This window comes from Lactuca serriola, chromosome 8 (assembly GCF_051521515.1).
Source record: "Lactuca serriola cultivar US96UC23 chromosome 8, Lser_US96UC23_V15, whole genome shotgun sequence".
NCBI classification, from domain to species: Eukaryota; Viridiplantae; Streptophyta; class Magnoliopsida; order Asterales; family Asteraceae; genus Lactuca; species Lactuca serriola.
The window spans coordinates 120872134-120894215 of record NC_136415.1 but is presented as its reverse complement, the minus strand read 5'-3'; the positions used below and the strand labels follow the sequence as shown (position 1 = coordinate 120894215).

At 33.9% G+C, this 22082-nt stretch overlaps 1 protein-coding gene and 2 long non-coding RNA genes across 9 annotated transcripts; 1 reads left to right on the top strand and 2 right to left on the bottom strand.

Annotated features, from left to right (window-relative positions):
* Positions 1–531: 531 nt before the first annotated feature.
* Positions 532–3040, bottom strand: LOC145069897 (uncharacterized). The gene is made up of 4 exons (XR_013689716.1): positions 2662–3040; positions 1623–1648; positions 1171–1324; positions 532–749 (listed from the first exon to the last, which is right to left on the bottom strand). It is a non-coding gene; the product is annotated as an uncharacterized LOC145069897 (long non-coding RNA).
* Positions 3041–13141: 10101 nt separating this feature from the next.
* On the bottom strand, positions 13142–21631 carry LOC145070672 (uncharacterized). 3 transcript variants are annotated; one of them, XM_079017626.1, is made up of 4 exons: positions 21499–21631; positions 15134–15324; positions 14576–15057; positions 13142–14435 (listed from the first exon to the last, which is right to left on the bottom strand). In XM_079017626.1, exons 1-4 carry the CDS (start codon positions 21523–21525, stop codon positions 13252–13254), a joined length of 1884 nt encoding a protein of 627 aa, XP_078873752.1. In that variant the 5' UTR covers positions 21526–21631; the 3' UTR covers positions 13142–13251. The 3 variants fall into 3 exon arrangements, with proteins under 3 accessions (XP_078873752.1, XP_078873753.1, XP_078873751.1); XM_079017627.1 differs by lacking the exon at positions 21499–21631 and having other exon boundaries at positions 14576–14916; positions 15134–15426; XM_079017625.1 differs by lacking the exon at positions 21499–21631 and having other exon boundaries at positions 15134–15425.
* Positions 16896–19649, top strand: LOC145070175 (uncharacterized). Of its 5 annotated transcripts, none has more exons than XR_013689848.1 (7): positions 16896–17139; positions 17261–17474; positions 17612–17723; positions 17816–17943; positions 18488–18589; positions 18693–19085; positions 19194–19649. It is a non-coding gene; the product is annotated as an uncharacterized LOC145070175 (long non-coding RNA). The 5 variants fall into 5 exon arrangements; XR_013689850.1 differs by having other exon boundaries at positions 16903–17139; positions 17349–17474; XR_013689849.1 differs by having other exon boundaries at positions 16901–17474; positions 18693–19114.
* Positions 21632–22082: the final 451 nt, after the last annotated feature.

The window sequence follows — 22082 nt, the reverse complement described above, 5'->3', positions numbered from 1 at the left end:
TAACTTGGGACGTCCAAGTCCCAAGGATCAAGCTTCTTGGACCCAAAACTCCATAAAAATGGCCACAGGGAGATCTAAGAAACTACAAGTCAAGTATGGAGCTTGATTACCAGAAAGATAGGAGAAAATGTTGTTGTTCCTGGATCTACAATCTTCTTTTGAAGTCCTCCTTCTTCCTCTTCTTCACACAAACTTCAAATCACACAAGATTACTCAAAAATGGCACTCAAACACTCACAAGGCTCAAGGTGGCGAGTTAGGGTTTTCTGGACGTTGAAGGAGTGATAAGGAGGCCATAAGGGTGTTATGTTTCTTTAAATAGGGGGACAAACCCTAAAAATCAGAGTTTCCAACAGACAACTCCTACTCGCCGAGTCAGTATTCCGACTCGTCGAGTAGGTCACTTAGTTCCCCGACCCAGAGTTGATCCTACTCGACGAGTTGAGCCTCTAACTCGTCGAGTCCAAGGGTAAAATATGAAGTTTGACTTGAACTAAATGCGTATAACGACCCAATTTTCACATCTAAAAATTTCGTTTTAAAACATTACTTTAGAAAACATTAGTAATTAAAACATTGTTTGATCAAACCATAACACAACATAAACCATGTCTAAAAGCCAAATCATACAACCAATCAAAATATCAGAGTATAAATCCCAGAGAATCTCGTAAATGCGGAAACCAGAGAGTGTGTGTGTGTGACATGCTGCTACCGCGCCGACTCCTTTCCCCTAGCTGAGGAGGTACCTGAAACCAAAACTGAAAACCGTAAGCACGAAGCTTAGTGAGTTCCCCCATCGTACCACACACCATACAAACATAAAACATACATACTGCCAGGCTATTCTGGGGTGCTGACTACCCATCGGTCCTAACAATTGATCCTCGGGGACTAGTCCCCTCCTACTATCTCTATTGCATATAACATAACAAGCCAGCATGCAAACATATTATCACGTACCGTCAGACATTTCTGGGGTGTCTGAACTACCCTTCGGTCCTATCAACCGATCTCTACTTCTATCTCATGTAACATATCATGCTAGCACATAACATATCAGGTAGTAGCAACCTAGATGATATCACAAAGACAATCATCTATCATACGACTCCTACTGGTGGGCCAACATTGAAGCCGTAGACCCACCGTTACTGGAAGGTAACTCACCTCGAAGTAGCTGCTGATCTGATCGGGAACTGACTGCCTACTGCTGCTGCTGCTGCTCCGGAAATCCTCCGGCTCAAAGGAACTGCTGAAGGAGTACAAAGATGCCTGGATTCCTTCCCTTCTTCTTGATCTACTTCCCCTTTTGCCTCAAAACCTTCAAGAACACACAACAATGGCTTCAAACTCTCAATGAACAAGCTTAGAACGAGGGTTGGGAGCTCTGGGAGGTGAATGGGGGCTGGCTTGGGGCAGATATGTTGTTTAAATAGGGTGTAAACCCCTGAAACTTAGGGTTTCATCCAACAGCTGTGACTCGCCGAGTCCAGGATATGGACTCGCCGAGTCGCCAACTTAAACGTGTCCTGGGTCCCGCATCTACTCGGCGAGTCGGACCTATGACTCGCCGAGTCCAAGGCTAAAAGAAGAGAAATACTCAAATAAGATTTACGTACCAGGAACCAGGTGCTACAATGCGTACCTAAGACCGGGTGTTACAAAATGTGGTAAGTTGGTAAGTAGAATCCTGTTCTATATGTTATTAACAAACTTTTTTCTAAAAGATCCAATTCTTATAATTATTTGATAGTAGATAATTTTACATGATGAAGTTATATGTATAGTACTTTCTTCTTCTTTTTTGACTTTGATATAACATTATGTAAACACAAATATTGACAACTCATGAAAATGTAATTACATTAAAACTTGTTGAAAAGTAAACATTTTTTCTTTTTCAACAAGTTATGATGCCTTGGTTGAGATGTCTACTTGTGAAGATTTTATTTGTCAAAATATTAGATTGCTTGCATTTCCCTTGATTTTTTCAACTTGGTGTGGGTTCTTGAAAGGAGGATAAAGTTCTTTTAGGTTAACAACAGAAGGTTTAAGGCCTTTTTAATGAATTCAATAGTTGTAAGTTCAAATTCATATAGACTCCTTGAGTTCCTTTGAAAACCATCATTTGTTCTTTTAGTATGTTTTTTTTGTTATGAATTTGATCAATTCAGTGTGATGTACTTGCTTTTTGATAATTGTTCAAAGTTATCTTTTGTTAATAAAAATCCATATTACATAAAAAAATCTTCAAATGTGGACATCACAACCTGTCCATGAATTGAAAACGTAAAACAGAGTGGGACAAAAACTAAAGTGTGAGGCACAATGGAAAGCGCAAGTGATGGTGGTGAGATTTCTGCAGAACAACCGACAACCTCTTTTAGTTGATTTATCTCTTATTTAATTTGAATTTTGCATTTTTCTAGAGCAACTGACGGCTAATGGATAATGACTAATGTGTAATGGCTAACGGCTAACCTTATTTTTCATGATGTTAATTTTGAAAATTTAGGAAAGAAATCATGTTTGACACAGATGGACGATTGACGTATGAACATAGATAAAAAATCCTTTAAGAATGTAACGGAATGGGAAAGTGACAGTCAAAATATAGGGAAAACATACTATTGAAGTCAAAAGTAAGTGACGTCTAACCTCTTTTGAAGACTCTGGGAACATCAATCAATCCCCAGTCGACAAAGATCAAGTGGCGAAATCACAGGCTGCGAAATTATGTTTTTTTTTTGGTGGATGATGTTGTCGGTGTTCTCTATTGAGGAAATTGGAAAGGTCATCAATCATCAGACGACATAGATGAATTTTTGATTTGCTTGTCTGTGAAATTAGGGTTTTTTGGGCTGATGTCTTCGGTGTTCTTGTTGGAGAGGAAATCGGGTGCGCTTACAGGAGAAACGGGAATTGCAGAATCGATGGGTGTTTAAACATGAGAGATGAGACGTTGAAAGAGAAGTGAAGAACGTTTGATGTGATACCAAACGGCGTTTAGGGTAGGCTACGTGGCATGAAAGAAAAACTGTAAATCTAATTTAAGAGGCATGAGAATAAAAAAGCTTTTTATATATAACAATGATACTAGGTGTGAGATCCGTGTATTATATGGGTTTATAAAAAAAATTTAATATAAAATTATAAGCATTACATATTTTTTAAAGTAATAATTTTACATAAATACAAAGAATATAATAAATAAAGTAAATAATAAAGGTTGTAGAGCATTTATTATGAAATTTAATAGATTGATCTACTTTACATATATAAATCTCATTAAAATGTGGATTTTAAATTTAAGAAAAATGAAAAATTTAAGAAAATGACAAGTGGAAAAGAAATAATTCAAAAACTCTTAGAAAATGACATGTGTCAAATTTAATGAGAACATGACATTTGGCAAACTTGATTTTCATTTATTAGGTTATATATATATATATATATATATATATATATATATATATATATATATATATATATATATATATATATATAGATTATATATATATATATATATAGATTATATATATATATATATATATATATATATATATATATATATATATACTAGTTGTGAAACCCGTATATTATACGGGTTAATTAAAACATAATGATAAATAAGAGCGATTAAAAGAGAAGTTTATTTGAATTTGAAATATTAAATAAGTGAAAATTATGAAAAAAAAACATGCAAAAAATAAATTAATTAAAATTATATATTTAATTGTTAGACCCGTGTACTAAATGAGTTATTATAATAAAATGTTAAATATAATGGTTTAAAGTGTAAATTTATTTGAAATTGAAATTGAAATTTCAAATTTCAAAATTGAAATTAATAGTTATTATAGTAGGTTTAATTTATGGAAACTAAATTAATGATATAATGGAAATGAATAATGATGTAATTGACAAGTGGAAAATAAATATATTTCAAAATTATAACAAAATGACATGTGGCAAATTAAATAAAAGAATGACAAATGACAATAACATTTTCATTTATTAGGATATATATATATATATATATATATATATATATATATATATATATATATATAATTTGCCTACTTTAATTTACTTAAACAACTGCACTATAAAATAATATTTATGGCCTTTTTTTATTGGTTTTTCTATTTATTTACACAATACATTGTTTTATAATTTTAAACACAAAACAATGAAATAAAAAATATTATAAAAGTAAACAAAAATATATAAATATATAAATAATGTCTTAAAAATAAAAATGATCGAAAATTAAAAATAAGTTATAAATAAGTAAACTATAAATGTAATCTCTATCTTAATAAAAGAGTGTCTTTAGTGTCAAGTATCTCCTCTAATAAATGAATTTTTTTCTTGACACATATCATATTCTCATTCAATTTGTCAAATGTCATTTTATGGTTATTTTGAATTAATTTTTTTTTCCACATGTTATTTTATGGGTTTTCTTGTTTTATTAAATTTCACACAATATTTTAATGTAATAATGACTATAAAATACTAATAAATAGATATCAATTTCATTAATGAAGTTACCTTTTAATTTCAAAATTCTGAAATTAAAGCTCATTAGTTTCTTTTTTTATTTATTTAAATTATTTGTTAAAATTTAAAGGATAAAAAACATTTCAATTTTAATAATTCATTATTTTTCTTATTTTATTATAAATTCAAAGTTTTTAATAATACATGAGTCTCACAACTAGTCATCCTTATAAACCATGATTTTGCCACATGTCATTTTATAAGCAATCAACAATTTTTTCCCGCCCAAATTGAAACTAAGCATATACGAATAACGATCTTGCAAATCAGGAACTATAATTTCAAAATTAATTCCTAACTAGTGAAGAGGCCCGTGCATTATACGGGTGGGATTTTTTGTTGATGTATATTGGGTCACGAAAGGACGTTATAAATGGTTGACTCTGAAAGTACGATGCTTAAAAGAAAATATATGTTGCAATCATTAGCAATTTATATTAGGTGCGAACAAATGAAAGTACAATACTATCATGGATGATACGTTGCTGATTTTCTAAGTTCACGAAATCAACATACACTAAAGACAAGATTAAATCAATTAACATACACAACTACAATAAAATAAAATAAAAATAAAAATAAAAATAAAAATAAAACAAAAGCCTGTCGGTATGGCTTTAAGGAATTTGTAAACAAAAACCACAACGGGTGAGTGAAGTAGACAGGAGGACAGCAAACGCCTCATGATCCGAGATAAGGGAGGCAACATAACAACTTGTGATCAATTTATTTTCATGCATAAATGCTAATCAACACCTGTAGCATTAAAATATTGAGCAAAATCCGAAAAAATACAACCTACTGTTATTATTACAATAAACCGTTATAAATTAATAATGTTGGGACTAAGATGTTTTATTAATTTAGCAAGATATTATTGTATCGATAAATTAATAAATTATTAATTTAAAGAGTTGGCTTATATTCGTGATCAACTCTCAAATTACTGCATCGACCTTCAAAATTTCCAAGTCCGTTCACTTTACCTACGAGAATGCATTATTGGCACAAAATGGATGTGAATGAGTTGTTGGATTATCCAGGTGAAAATAATGAATGTTACGAGGTTCAAAGCATTGAAGAAATTATCGCGGATACCGTTCAAAATTTGGTTGATGATGATTCAGTATCTTTGGAACCGGTCACTCGGAAAGAAGCATTGCAAGCGACAACAACTCTTAACAGCTTTTTGTTGCAATAGGATAATACAGTGCCTCAATCCTTAAGTGCAATTGAGAGATTTAAAGATGAACTCAATATAGATTTGAAGTTCACAAAAAAAACAAGTGACTATAGATTCATTTCTTACTAGATAGTTCTAGAATTTTGGAATATTTTAGTAATTATTAATTTATATATTCGTTGGGACCGGACAAATTATTAATTTTATCCAGGTTGTTAATTTATCAAGTATTAAATTATAGAGGTTATACTGTAGTCTATTGATTTAACAATAAAAGTGTTTTATGTCTTAATTGAAACAAAAAACACAATGTACTTTCACATTTTTATCGGTCTAGGCACCTAACTATTTACTTTCCCAAAAGAAATGATTCTTGAATAGAATCCTGATCACATATACATATAGGAGTCGTTTTTCTTTGAAAGAAATTTGTTGGTGTGTGACATGATGGTTAAAGATCTAGCATACTTGCACCAATCACTTAGAGATATGAATATATAAAGAAACACTAAAATCATGGATATGTAAAAAATTGGTTTAATGGAGGAAGGCACTCTCATGTTCAACCAACATCCTAGATGGAAAACCACTCTTTTTCTGTATGTATCCTAGGCTTTTCAGGTTTCAGGTTTTCTTCATTGAAATATTGTTGTTTACCATCGCAAGATATTCTTCCACGTCTTCACCCACAAAATAAAAGCATGTCTTATCATCGTAATTCTTAATCCGTCCTAGTTGTTATAAAACCACCCACCACACCACGTTCACCGTCTATATCATCAAAGTGAAATCTTTTTAAATCAAATAAAGTGAAAGTAAGATGCTATAATTGGTAAATTTTAATAGCTATGTACTTTAAAAAGAAGTGAAAATGGTAGGTTTTCAAGCCAATGTTTAAATAAATCAATACTTGTTACATGTCAAGATTAGGGCAGAATTTTCAATTGCTTGAGGTTAAACATGTGAAATCTGTGAAACTAATTAATGCAGAACAAGGTATTAGTACAGTATAATATATACTTCCTTATAAGTTAACCAACGGCATTTTCCAGCATGAACAAAATCAGAAGCCACTCAATATGTTCCAGAGAAAAAATTCCATAAATCAAACAAATTAAAGTTCATATACATGAAAAAAGGCAAAAAGATAGAACTTAAACCATAAACTTTTATGGTCTTCAATTGTTAATCAATTTTATTTGCTTTAGGTTCTGCCTTTACTGCTTAATCAACTTAATTGCCAGCAAACATTTACATTATTCAGATGATCTGCGTTTGACCCTAAATGTTTTGGAATCGAAAACTGTTTCTTGATATGAATTTCTAACATCCATATGGTAAGAATTAGTATCTGCATGTACCTGATGTAACGAAATTCATTATTGGGTTAGATCTCATCTATTGAAGAGTAATTTTGTCCAAATATTAAGAGTATGTTTGGATGGATAGAATGGAATGATGAAGGAAATGAATGGAATGAGTTATTTATTTCAAGATAATGATTTTAACTATAAATAAGGAACTATTATTTTACAAAATTAAAATTTAATATAATAAAAACTAATCTCTTTCATTCCCATTCCATTTGTTTTCTGATTCCATCATACTAAATAGTACATAATAAAGATACAAATATTAATCAAGAAAAACAAAGATAAAAGTTTAATCTTACATGGTTAATTAAAGAGATATTCTCCACTTTAGAAGTATCAAATATTTCATGGCCAACTACCTCCACCTTCACCTTCACATTACCATTTCATTCCTTATTTGATTCCATTCTCATCTGAAACTTATTCTTAACACATAAGAATCAATGTTTGCCTTCACAACTCAATTAACTTAATCGTTTACATCAGAAGTTACAAAAGTAGCATTACAGTCAATGTTTTGGTTTTTTAAAACCAATATAATTAGACCTAGAACATTAAAATATGCAGTTAACTCAAAATGGAGTTGCTTAAAATAAAAATCAAATCAAAATATGTGGGTGAAAGTCTAGAATTATCATATAGGTCAAAACAAAAATACTGACTGAATGACTTTGTCATCTCGGACTTGAACGAGTAGCCACCATCTCTACTGAAGTGTAATGGCACCGGATGCTCTGCTGAATCATTAGTTGTAGTGACGATTGGTGCGTTGTCTTCTAATGACTTTGTCAAGAATTATGCGGCGAGGATACTCGTCGAGAAGCTATGTAGTGAGGCTATTGAGAACTGGATAGCGATAGATGAGCAACGCGACTACTAAGAGCGAGACTACCAAGGGTTGAACCATGAGGCTGCTCTTTCGATCTAATGTCACCTTGGGAATGCACTATCATGTGTACAGTATCAGCTCTTCATATACTTTAACTTTGCCCTTTAGAATAGAATCACTTCTGCATAATGTTGTACCAATCCCCCCCTCCCCCCTAACATTTTTCTTAGAGGGGGCGAAGAATGGGAATGATGGATGCATAGTTGCTGGAAATTGGGCAACACAACTGCTAGGCGACACAAATGCTGACAAGAACTAGGTAGTGCGGTTGCCGATAGCTGGGCATCGCGGCTGCTGGAACTAGACAACGTAACTGCTGAGGAACGGTCTTTGCAGTTGCTGAGCTGGGTCACATGGCTGCTGGGAACCGAGCGGCACGACTAATAAGATTCAGGCAGCGCGGCTGCTGAAAGCTAAGCAGCAAGACTACCAGGGCTGGTCAACACGGCTGCTTATAGTCGGGCAGTGCAGTTGATAGGGTTATTTCGAAATGCTTCATGAGTAGTAGGAGTAGTAGTATACTACTCTTCTGCCTCTTTTTTTTTTTTTTGAAAACATTGACTTGGTTGGACTGCATCTTCTAGAACCAGATTTAGCTAGACTGAATTGGAGCGCACCGACATTGAGTTGTTGATTTTTATCTTGCAAAGACGACCTATTTTTGTTGTTGAAATAACGTAAAAAATGTGAGATGACCCAAATTGGAAGGAGCCCAAAACGAAATCGTTGTCTATTAAACCCACGTCTCCCTTTTCTTTTTTTTTTTTTTTTAAGAATGCCGAGTAGTCCGGGCCGCCACTCATATTTTGAAAACCTTTTGTGTTGAGCAGTCACAACATTCAGATGTCACACAGCTGGTTTTTTATTTTGCAAAATTAACCCCTGTGTTGTTCAAGTAGCCCGCTTTTGTTTTTGGAGACTGCCCAATGAAATGTAAACATAATTAGAACCCAAGATGGAAATCCTATGAGCCCAATTTCATTTTTTTAAAGGAGCCCTCTCTTTCAATTATTGGCCCACCGTGCTTTTGATCAATTAGGGAAGAAACCCTACAGCTCTCTACGGGTTCTGACCCGTACATACAGAAGATTATTCAATCTTTGGTTTCTGACCCTAGATCTAAACACGGTTACTAGGTCATCAATGGGCGATTTACTATAAAGGGTGACTAGTCATTCCCGCAACTTCACCTTGGATCCTAAAATTATTGGATGAATTCCACGGAAGTCCATCCGGATTTTATAGGACCTACAGACGGTTGGCAGCCCACATATATTGAATTGGAATGTCTAAAGCAGTAAAACAATTTGTTCGTTCTTGCGATACATGTCAAAGGTACAAATCATCTACGTTGTCTCCCAACGGTCTGCTACAACCCCTCCCTATCCCACAACAAGTTTGGGAAGACATTTTATTTGGATTTTATCACCGGGTTACCAAAATCTAATGGTTTTGAAGTGATACTTGTGGTTGTCGATCATCTGTCAAAGTACTATCAAAGTCTGCCATTTTATACCATTAAAACACCCATTTACAGCCAAAACTGTTGCTGAGGTGTTTCTGAAAGAGGTCATTAGACTACATGACATTCCCAAAACTGTCCTAAGCGACCGAGACCCTTTATTTTTAAACACGTTTTGGCGAAAAAATTTCTTATTACAGGGAAGCAAGTTGAACTTTAGTCAGCATATCACCCGGAAAGCGATGGACAAACAGAAGTCGTTAACCGCAGCTTAGAGACCTATCCGAGGTATTTCGCATTGGAACAGCCTAAGGGGCCGTCCGTTTGATAGTTGCTGACTGAGTTAGAACTTCTGACTGAAGTTCACATCGGACTGAAACCATGTTGTTTGATTATATCTGTGACTAACTGTGATGAATAATAAAAAACGAATATATTACCCCTTGATGGAAAACTTTATATAGCATAAAAAATAACAATGAATTTTATTCTTGATTTTAGAAAAGGCAATGAACTTTGATCCAACCATAAATTCACCATTGAGATAAGTTTTGATGGGAGTTTGTGATACAACAAACAAATAAAATAATTCAGAATCAGGAATCCTGAAGGTGAACCATAAAATGTATTTTTTTTTTTTGTTCAAAAGGAGCTCATTCAAATGACAATATCATTGAATTGACCATAGTTCATACATAGTTTAAACAACACAACCATTGAGCACAATTTTCTAATAATACAACTATTGAGAATTGTGGTAAACAGAGATCTAAGTTTACAAGCTTACATATACCTCAAAATCAAATGGCACATCATTACTAAAGAAATGGAATCACAAACCTAGAAAGGAATTACTACAAGTAACAACATCCATCCATCAATTCACATAGCTAATAAAAGGATTCAGCCCTCGAGAATCATTTAGGTATACACCAAATATTGATTGTCAAGAGGAGTGTTTGATCTCTGATTGGGAGTTTGATTTTTTTTTTGGTCAAAAGGAGTGTTGAGCCTGATTACACAACCTTCACCCTCTATCCACACACCATCGACCACCACCAACTTAACCCTTCTCCATCTCTATACCCGCCTCTCCGCCAAACCACCAACCATCACCCCAAAACTTGACCACCACCATCATCAGCCACTTCCATCCTTATTCCTCCTTTATAGCCACTACAAAACACCATACCAACACCACCATGCACCATCAAACCGACAACAATCATCACCACATTACCGCCATACCAACAAAACACCATACCAACAACACCACGAACCAACTTATCAATTGAAGGGAAAGAGGGTGAATATCGAATGTTTTGGTTATTGATTGGAGGACTGGTATGTTAATTTCTGATACCAAAAGAGAGAGAAAATGCTGTGATTTTGAGTTTCTTGCTGGGTACCGGACACGCACGCAAGGTCATCCATTCAGTTACTAATGAAGCGAACACCAAATACCGATTGCAAAAGAAGTCTAGACAGAGAGAGAAAATAGATAATACGAACCTAGACGCAGTGCAACAAAAGAATCGTGTTCTTGTTCTTCAAATCGCAGGGCTTGAGTGAGATGAAATCGATTAAAATCTACCCTTCTGATCGACCCTTCAATTACCGATTTGAGAAGTTGAGAGAGCAGATAGAGAGAGTGGCAGGTTTGAGGAGAGCAATAGGAGGAGAGGTCGATCGACCAGAAAGGAAGAAAGAGGGGCAAATGAGGATAAATGGGTTTCTTTACCAGTCAACTACGTTTTTTTCACGTACCGGGTCAGGAGATTGGTCGGCTATAGCTGACCGAGTAAGCCAATTTGGGGCTCTACCAAACGGCCTGACCGGACCGAGTCAGCCAAAATTTACTGACCGGACCCGGTCAACTCAATATCAAACAACCCCTAAGACATGGTCCTTTTGGCTACCCTGGGCCGAATATTGGCATAACATAGCATATCGCGTCTCCACCAACACCACTCCTTTCAAAATTGTGTATGGGTCGGCCCCCTCCCACAATCACACGATTCATTCCGGGCAAGATACAATGCGAGGGCGTGGCACGCGATCTGGTTGATAGGGACGAGGTGCTTAAACAACTAAAGTATGATCTCTCCCGGGCCCAAGAGTGTATGAAAAAATCAGCCGATAAGCACCGCCGACGAGTCCTTTTCCGTCGGAGAATGGGGCTACCTAAAACTCCATCCTCAAAGGCAACAATCAGTAGTTCCCCGCATCAATAAAAAATTAGCAGCATGATTCTACAGACCTTTCCAGATCACAAACCAAATGGGACCTGTTGCTTACAAACTTAATCTTCCCACTGAGGCCAAAATCCACCCGGTTTTCCATGTCTAATTACTTAAACAGGCCATAGGGAACCACCAGCTTGATCCAACACTTTGTAAAGGTCTCGAGATGGACCCTACCTACATGCCTATGCCAAAACGATGTTTGGCTATCCGAGAGATCTCAAAGGCTGGTCATAAAACTCCACAATGGTTGATACAATGGGATGCGGACACCACTGAAAACGCTACATGGGAATGATGACTTCCACATTCAAAGCCAATTCCCTGAATTCAAGCTTGAGGACAAGCTTGCACCATTAGCAGGTGGTATTGATAAGGAAGATGTCGTTAGTCCAAAACTGATTCGGTCCAGAACTGATTCAGCCCACTGACTTTGAGCCCCAAAAGCCCAACACTTGGAAGGTATACAAGAGGAGACACAAAAGAGACACAGGGGACAAGGGTAATGGTCTGACGAGTAACCTCTCGCAGACCTCTCGCAGGACTGAAGAGAGAGAAAGAGAAGAAGTATGTTTAGCAAGGAATGGAGCATTCTCATTGCCATCTTTTAACTTTTCTGATTCGTTGTATTCGGCTATATGCTTGGGCAAGAGGAATCATTATGATTGATTGTTTTGTTTATCCATTTGAATGAAGAGATTTGCTTCCTTGCTATCATTTTCCTGTTAAGACTTACTCATCTTTGCATTTTGATATCTTCATTCTTATCACATACGCAAATCCGTTGCAAGGTAGATCACAAACCTTACAATCAAACACACCAAAAAAGCGAGGAAGGAGGTTTGGGCAGATAAGAAAAAGGGTGTGTTGTGGGTGAACCGAGTGGTTTTGTATTTTTGATGGGAGTCGGGTGCACCTCATGGAGAGCAAAGTCATTGCAACTCTGCTGGGGGCATTTGTAAAAAGGCATGGTGGACAAGATTGGTCGAAGACATCCATTATATAGCAGTTGGGTCTATTTCATTGGGTTATGACACATTGACAACAAATAATTAATACTTAAGGAGGTTTGCCGGATATTATCATCGCATTGTGTCTGATCAACTAGAATTAGAGGGTGTTGATGACTAGAGTGTTTTAGATTTACCTTATGATTAGGACGTTTGAAGTTCAATTTCTTTGAAAAACAATTGTTTTGGCAAGTTGTAAGTTTCATCGGGAAATGGGAAACGAAGAAGATGAGGATGGTTAACATCTTCAAAAAATTTAATTGTTTTGCCTAATTGGAAATGAAATAACAAGGTTGGGTAGCATATTTAAAATAAAGCTACACATAGTTATGTATAGTCAACTGCATTCATTGTTATATATATATATATATATATATATATATATATATATATATATATATATATATATATATATATATTCTAGCATTTTACACATAAATAAGGGAGAACTACAACCAAGTGTGTAATGACAATTACATATCTTCTTACGGTTTGAAGAATATGGAAGATATAACAAGAACTTCATATCTGTCTGAGATGCTTACAACAATTAAAATGAATTGCAAACTTACACTCGCGACATTTAAAGATCATTTCATATTGTAATCGGTGACCACATATACTGCATTGCCCATCCAACACGGTACCTTGAGCAAATGAGAGAGAGTGTGGGTGACTATGATTTTTATGAATGCCTCCAAACTTTATATTTAGGAAAAAATGAATAGAATTTCTCCAACAGGACAAGCTATAGGTCTCTGTCTCGCACTGAAGTATTGACGAAGCACAAGCGGTATGTACGGACTGAGCACAATCTTTACAATGATAGAAAGATTGATGAGGATTTAGATGCTCCTCACAAATTTCACAAAAGTATTCACTCTTATGGTTTTCAATCGGGAGGTAACTTAGCTTCATGGGATGCTTGTCATACTTGTGCCTGATTGTCTCAGCTAATAACAACGCACATTCAGGATGTATATAAATATCGCACATGCTGCAATGGAATGAAAGTTCATCTCTATAAAAGCCCATGAGACACATATGACATTGAGTATCATACTTATCTCCTTTTAGTTGAAGTATTGAAAGAAGGTGATTAGGGTGAGCTTTGTGTGTGATTTCTTTAGGTATAAACCCACATGTAACATCCACATAGTATCCACATTTGAAACAACAATACGCAAACCCGTTGCAAGGTAGATTATAAATAGCACAATTGAACACATCGAAAAAGAAACCGAGGATGTTTGAGCAGATGAGATAGAGGTTATGTTGGGGGTGAGTTGGGTGGTTTTCTATTTCTTGGGGGAGTCGAGTGCACCACTCATGTAGAGCAAAGTCATTGCAACTCTGGTGAGGGCATTTGTAAAAAGGCATGGTGGACATGATTGGTTTGATACATCCATTGCATAGCAGTTGGGTCTTTTTCATTGGGTCATGACACTTTAATAACAACAAAGAAGAGGAGGTTTGTGTGTTGCTTTTGCTTTGTGTCTGATCAACATCAATTAGAGCTAATGGGTGTTGATGACTCATATGTTTTAGGTACTCATCTACCTTATGATGATGGTGATGTTGATCGGTACTTGATTGTTGGAAAAACAAGTAGTGTTTAGGTAGGCTGTATGTTTCATCAGGGAATGGGAGATGGAGAAGACCAGGATGGTCAACATCTTTATAGTTTTTGTTGGTTCTGCCAGCACCTGATAAATTAATTGAAAATGGAATAAAAAAGGAGGTTGGTCGGTTGGTATATCTTAAATAACACATAATTAAATTGGTCATGAAATTTGTAACAACGATAGTAGTGAATGATGATGAAAAGAAAAGATTAATAAATTACCAGGAGACAAGAAGATGGACATGAATGGCTCTGTTCTTGATGTTGCGCAATCCAGATGGGCATAATACATACATTTATCGCATTTGTATATCCAAAGACCTGACTCCTTGTAACCTAAAAAATCACGACCACATACTCTGCATCTAGGATAATGTTTAGTTTGTTGATCTATAAAGGGGAAGGAATATGAAATGGTGAGGGGATGAGTATGATGAAAAGCACCATCTGTTCTCTCTTGGATGAACAATTTCTCTGGTAGGAAAGCACATTCACTATGCATGGTGAAGCCAACACAAAAGGTGCATTGATAGAATATCCCTTTATGCTCCTTCCCACAAGCACTACACTCGCATAAAATGGGCTTAGGGATTAAACACATCAGCAAGTGAGGGTGGCAGGGATGATAAATGATATTTTTTCCTACTTCAATGGATAAATGATTTTGATAATATTTGTCAAAAAGTTCTTCAAGCTTGCCATATCTGTTACAAATATGAATATGAATATGAATATGGTGACAGGTGAAGAGTATGTGATGTGTGGGATGGGTGCACTAACCTCGACATGATCTCAACACAGAATTTGTGAAGTGAGAAATCATCACATGATGACGAACATGTGTAGTAGTACCTATGGTACATATGGATTTCTTCCCCACACCTCCAACATCTGGCACCTCCAAAACCCTCTTTTTTTGTAATTGGATCATCATCGTCTCCTTCTTCATCCTCATCCTCTTCATATTTTACCTGCAAATCAATGAGCTTTAGTGGATGCGCGTGTGCATATATTTTAAGTACTACCTCTGCCTCCATGATAATTATTATATTTCTCTCTTTAGTTTACGATAATGATGTGATGTGTTAGACAAACAATCTTATTTTATCTTATCTTGTCTTATTTATAATAAACAAAGAGAATACATGAAACCAGGTGGCCTTTTTTCTTTCTTATGTACTTTTGCTTTTTCCTTTTCCAAACAAGAAGTCAGTGAAGTGAAGCTTAATTTGGTTTAAGTAATTGACCGACCAAGTTTTTCTAGCTAATTGCCCCTTATAATATGGAATTGCTTTGCTGGTAATAAATGAATATAATATCATAAAATTATAGAATGTATTTTATACATCGATTCAGTATTAAAAAAAATATATATGATATTGTAATGTGTACAATGTTTTCGTAAAGTCTCCAATATTCTGAATTCGGTTTTCATGTTTTATTCTTTCGTAAGTTTAGTACATAACGAGTAATCAAAATTGAAACACACAAAAGCATCATTAATTCTTTTCTTTATTCCTTTATCATTAGTTCCACCTCATTAATAATAATAAGTAAGGAATAAATTCCCAATTGAACCATTGGTAGTTTCTTACCTTAGTCCTCAAATTATTTTATTTTTCTAAACTACACATCATATTAAACAAATGAATCGGCTTATATATAAAAATACAGAGTAACAATCTAACAATATTAAAGCTTTCAAAATAGTCTGCATAACTTTAGATGTTATGGAGGTTGTAGCAATATCTATTTTTCAAGAACCGGTATAAATATGCAAGAAAGCAAGCAGAAAAAAGTAGAAGAAAAGGAAATAATAGTAAACCAAACCAAACTGCCAAAAGCATTCAATAAAAACAAAACTAAAAAAATTATTCTATACATGTCACAGTGTTATAGACTACTCACGTAATCAATCGCCTTAAAAAATTGTTTTTGTATTACAATTGTGTAAACAAGTAATTATTCATCATAATAAAAGAATCTATAATATATAAAAAATTTATTTGTGAAGTGTGCGCTGTCTTCTAAAAGTCTTCATTATATTAGATTTAGTTTCATATTTTGTTCTTTTTAGTTTAATAAATAAGGAGATTGAAATACACAAAAGTATGCTTCTTTTCCTTTTTCTCTAGCTTTAGTACCACTTCACAAAATAAATAAGGAATACGTCCCAATTTAAAGTTGCATATTAATCTTTTTGGTATAAAGGTTCGAGTTGATTCATATTATCTGGTTGAGTTTTTAACAGCCCGAAGTCACTTGGTGGAATTGGTTGCTGAAAGCTCTCATATGATAATGCTTTCCTTCGATCGATCCCATAAACAAAATATATATGAACTTGAAAAAAAAAAGCAAAATACAAATTGTTCATAACCTTAAACCTTTATTACAACAAAGACATCTGAATTTAATTAACATAAGCAAATCATGTGGATACCACATCATCACATTTGACCTGATCAATCCGCTATGAAAAACATAGTAACCTTATAAGTTAAAAACATTGAAAAAAGCATTGCTACTTCATGACCTTCGTCTTCAATATATTTTATTTTATTATTAGTTGCACGCTTTTCCAAATTACATGCCAGATTAAATAAATAAATCTTATTACATATACCACACTTCTCATGTCGCCCACCACCATCCTCTACCATCGCCTACTTGTGCTAATACTACCGTACTCCAAACCCAGCGCCTTAAGGAATCTCTCAATGACAACAACAGAAACACGGAGATTGGAATGGGAGAAAGAGAAAGAGGAAGCTGGAATTCGACTTTAGGTGACCTTCTTCTCAATTTTTTCTAAACCGATTTGTTGTTCAAGTATGGAATATTTGGGAAATTTGATGTTTTTTCTGGATCTTCAATTACTATGTCTTTGTTGTTGATACCATGTTATAGAAATAAAATACCTTTCCCCACAAGACAACCAATTACGGTAAATTGTAGATTGAGGTCAACCAAAGATGAATATACACATGTTTTGCAGCCGGAGGCCAGGGCTGTTGCTTTCTCTGACAAAAACTCCTAATAATATCGGTTCAAACATTCAGCAGGTTGTTATCAGTTGTTTCAAACTTTCAATAGCTTTGTGGTTGATGTTTTCAAAGCTGAGGTATAATTATTATATATATATATATATATATATATATATATATATATATATATATATATATATATATATATATATCATGCGGGTTTTATTTTGTTAATTCGTATCTTAATTAGTTTTGTAATTTTTGTATGTTAAAGTTTAATTAAGCTTGGACTTCCTATTAAGACAACTATTATTGCCAATGTTCTTCAAGATGCTTTGAGTGGAAATGTTACAATCAAACCCTTGCCATTAGGATCATCAGGAAAGGTGCACATATGTCTATTTTAAACATTTTCAAGATTTTTAACATTGTCTTTTAGTTTTACCTACTCAATTAACTTAACTAAGTTTGACTGCAGGTATAGCAAACAATCAATTAAATTGTGACGAAAGACATTAGATCAATTGACGAAAGACATTGTCACAGTTGTTTGTTTGATGCTTACTCAGTATATGGAACATAAAACCAGTGTCGGTTCCAAACAAGGTTTGTTTATTATTTCTCACATCCTCCAAAAATTGCATTATATGTGTAAATCTTTGTTTGTAATGTTTTCCTATAACTTACTTTTCATATTTTACAACATCTTTTGGCTAAAAATTAGAGTAAGTATAATTATAATCTTTATGCACTGTATTTTGTTGCAAATGAGTACCGACTTCACAAAATGCTTTGACCAATTTTGGACATTCAGTTGTAAAACCTATGGACTCTATTCCCCATAAATTTCTCACCTCTTAAAATTACTGAAATACCCTTTCAGCCTTATAGTTTCACAAATAAATGCCTCTGCTTTTCCCCCTTTTCGCTCACAGATTCCTTTACATTTCTAGCCAATCAAACACATGCTGGATAAGACCGATGTATATTGTCTATAGATTGTATAGTTAATTAATTACTTTATTTTGGAATCATAGAAATATGCATTAACAAGCTTTATAAATATTTTAATATTTTGTTAAAAAGTTGAAGTAAATAATCTATATTCTCTCCATAGTTAACCCTTATAACATGTCATGTTGTATTTCAGGTAGTTTTAAGCTAATCATTGACTACTTTGCCTAATTATGCGACCCATATAAGTTCTAATTTACATGAAATCAAACTCCTCTGCCATATGGATCATGAGAATGTATGCACGGTCTTTTGTCGATTCCCATCTTCTTCTTCTATAATTTTTCTGTATTTTGGACCTTCTTATACAAGATTATGACTTATTTCTCAATATTTCGCAGATTCTCAAGAAAGATAACTTCATAAGGCCACCATAGAAAGAGAAGTTGATGACGTGTATATTGTGTATGACTTGATGGCCACTGATCTGCATAAAATTATTCGTTCTTCTCTGATATTTCAATCTAAAACAATGATGGCTAATTAATTGCCACTGTTGTTGGTTGTACTTTTAAGAAAATAAATTTCACAATAACACCCACGGACAAAATGGTCCATCATATAGAAGACTGAGAAAATACAACAATATAGTCGCCCACATGCACAGGGGTAAAATGGTCCAAAACTCCAAATGACAAAAGGAACTCGCTTAATATGATGCTCCGTTACTGTTGTCATTCTTTAGACCATATGAAGCATGGGTGGCGATGCACTCCCTTAATCATGTGTTCAAAGTATGTATAACAAAGCCCTTCCACTTGTGGTACATGAATCTTTATTTATTTATTTATTCAAAATGGGTTCCCCGATATTGATATTTGATTTTCATCTTCTGGATGTAGGTGGTGTTTTGGTCGGAAAATGGAATAAGTTATCCATTTTGAAGGAACTTGGTGAAGAGTCGTTGGATGTCGGCCACTAATGAGATGGGATGATCTATTCGAAAAGTCATGTGGGGAACAAATGGAATCCTATATGTAATTATTACTCAACTTTAATAACACACCAAAAACAAAAAAAAAATCTTTCAATTATACACATTGCTTATGCCCAATCATGTTCTTTCAACTGTCGCCATAACTGACGTCTTGTGTTCATGCAAGAAATCAACACCGGAAGCTTGCTATGCTTTATTCTGTTTTTTTTTTACAATGGTAGTTGTCCAAGAAGAATGGAATCAACAAAGGAATGAAATTGTTCATTCCGTTGCTAGATGGAATGGAATGGACCATTCTCTTCTTCGTATTTTGTTAAATTTTCATTGTTTACTGAGTAAATGTTTTCCTTTTTGTTTTCAATTCTATCATGGAATGTAATGGATAATTGCAACGTAAACAAATTCTATTTATATAACTTTTAATACCATTTTCAAAAAATTAATTCCAGCTTTCTTTTTCCAAACATTATTCAAACTGGCGCCAACAGCGCAACCAGATTCCTTCTAGTTTATAAAAGAACAAAAGGTACAAAGTAATAATCGACCTGAAAATATTCCATATTTAACAATAAAAATAATCTGCAAGTTGTAGCAATATTTATTTTTCAAGGTCTCTTATATATGCAAGCAAGCAACAAAGAAGACATAAAACAACAGGGCAAGAGGCTACGTACCACACCAATCGATAAACTCTAAGCCTAACAGAATTTTGTTTTTTTTTCTATATATATATATATATATATATATATATATATATATATATATATATATATATATATATATATATATATATATATATATATATATATATATATATATATATAGGTTCAGGTTCATTTGAGACCATTCTAATTTTGTGAGACCGTGAGACCAAATCTAAAAATAATTTTAAAATCCAAAATAAATGGAAAAATCCAAAAATTCTTTTTTTAAATGTTATTTTCGGAACTTGAATTAACTAAAAAAATATAAAAAAAATAAAAAAAAATAAAAAAAAAATCCGTTTTTTTTTTTGAAAAATACGTGAAATATTCTAAATAGAATATTTCACTGACATATTCTAAAAAATAATTTTAAAATGCAAAATAAATGGAAAAATCAAAAAATTCTTTTTTTAAATATTATTTTCGGAACATGAATTAACTAAAAAAAAAAAAAATAAAAATAAACAAATGCGTCTCACAGTCTCACAAAATATAAGTGGTCTCAAATGAACCTAACCCTATATATATATATATATATATATATATATATATATATATATATATATATATATATATATATATATATATCACTACTCCTGTAATTAATAAGCTTGAAAATTGTGTAATTAGTTACAAGATTGAGCTTCAAAAAAGAAAATGATCTTGTATGAGATAATGAGAGTGACATTCATTATTCAAGATTCATTCAAGCTGACTAGAGCAATACAGAAATAGGAAGGCATACGTTGATGGCATTGTAATCTATCCACATACCATTAACTACTTGCTAAAGATAACAAGTAGTTATTTATCATAATAAAAATAATATATAATTTAATTTAAAGGTAATATTGTAAAATTTGGTTATTATTGAAAGCATATAAAAATTATTAAATAGGTTTATCAAAATGAATTATGATAAAACACTAGTAAATGCATAGCACAAGTGTGATGATTATCAGGATGTTTAACTATCTCTGTGAATTACCTTATGAGATCACATAACTGAAAACTTATATTCAGCTTTGTAAGTCCTCTTTATCCCATTCAAATACACGGTATTATTGACATTCATTTGCTAAAACAGTATTGAAGGAGCACCGAAGAGTATTTAATTGAAAAACATTGAACTTAATATTCACAGTTCTCCTGCTTTACTAATGGGTACAGTTCTATCTTTCACCACATGAGCATAGATCTATGATCCTCTTCAAGTTACGCTAATTTTGAATAATCTTCATTACAACCGTTCTAAAAATAGTAAAGAAACATGTTAATCATGTAAAGACAACAAGGTTTGATTACTCATCAGAAACAATCGGAAGCAAAATACTGAGGGACAGGGTAAGGCCTATCAGCTATCTGAAATTGCGATCTCTAACCTATAATCAGTTTGAGCAAATAATTAACGAAGAAGATCAACTTCACACGACCATGGAAACATATTGAATCATCTATAATCGGACAACCATACGATAAGGAAGATTGATGTAATACGTAACGTACCAGATAAGAGAGGCCACGATGATGCATGGAATGTGTGCGAGCGACGAGGTACGACGGAGTGAAGAATCGGAGGGGGGCGTTGAGGATGGAGGCCGGCGGTAAAAACTAGATGGTGCGGCGGTGAAGAGCAACGTGTCACGGGACAACACAATCACCGTGTGCCACTTAGTGTAACTTCGACTAAGTCAGGCGACAACACTTCTTTTGGATGACTAAACGACTAAGTAAGCAAGAGAATAAAGGTTTTGAAGTTTCTACAAACGAAAGAGAACTTCTATTAGAGAGCTCGAGAGAATACAAGAGAACTTCCAATGGTTTGGAGCAAATGAGCTCCTCCCTATTTATACTTGTCCTTCCTCCTCTTGGGAAGTTTCTAGATATTACTACATTAGTCCTATATTCTTGACTAATCTAGAATATTCTACCAAGTTACATATATTTACAAGTCTTCATGAAATGTTCTAAATCATTCTTTGATGTCCTAGAGAAATCTAGGACGTTCCAGGGTCTAATGTGCTATACTTGTGAGTTCTCCCATTTTCTTGAGTACTCCGGAAGATTCTAGAATCTCGATTGTGACACCC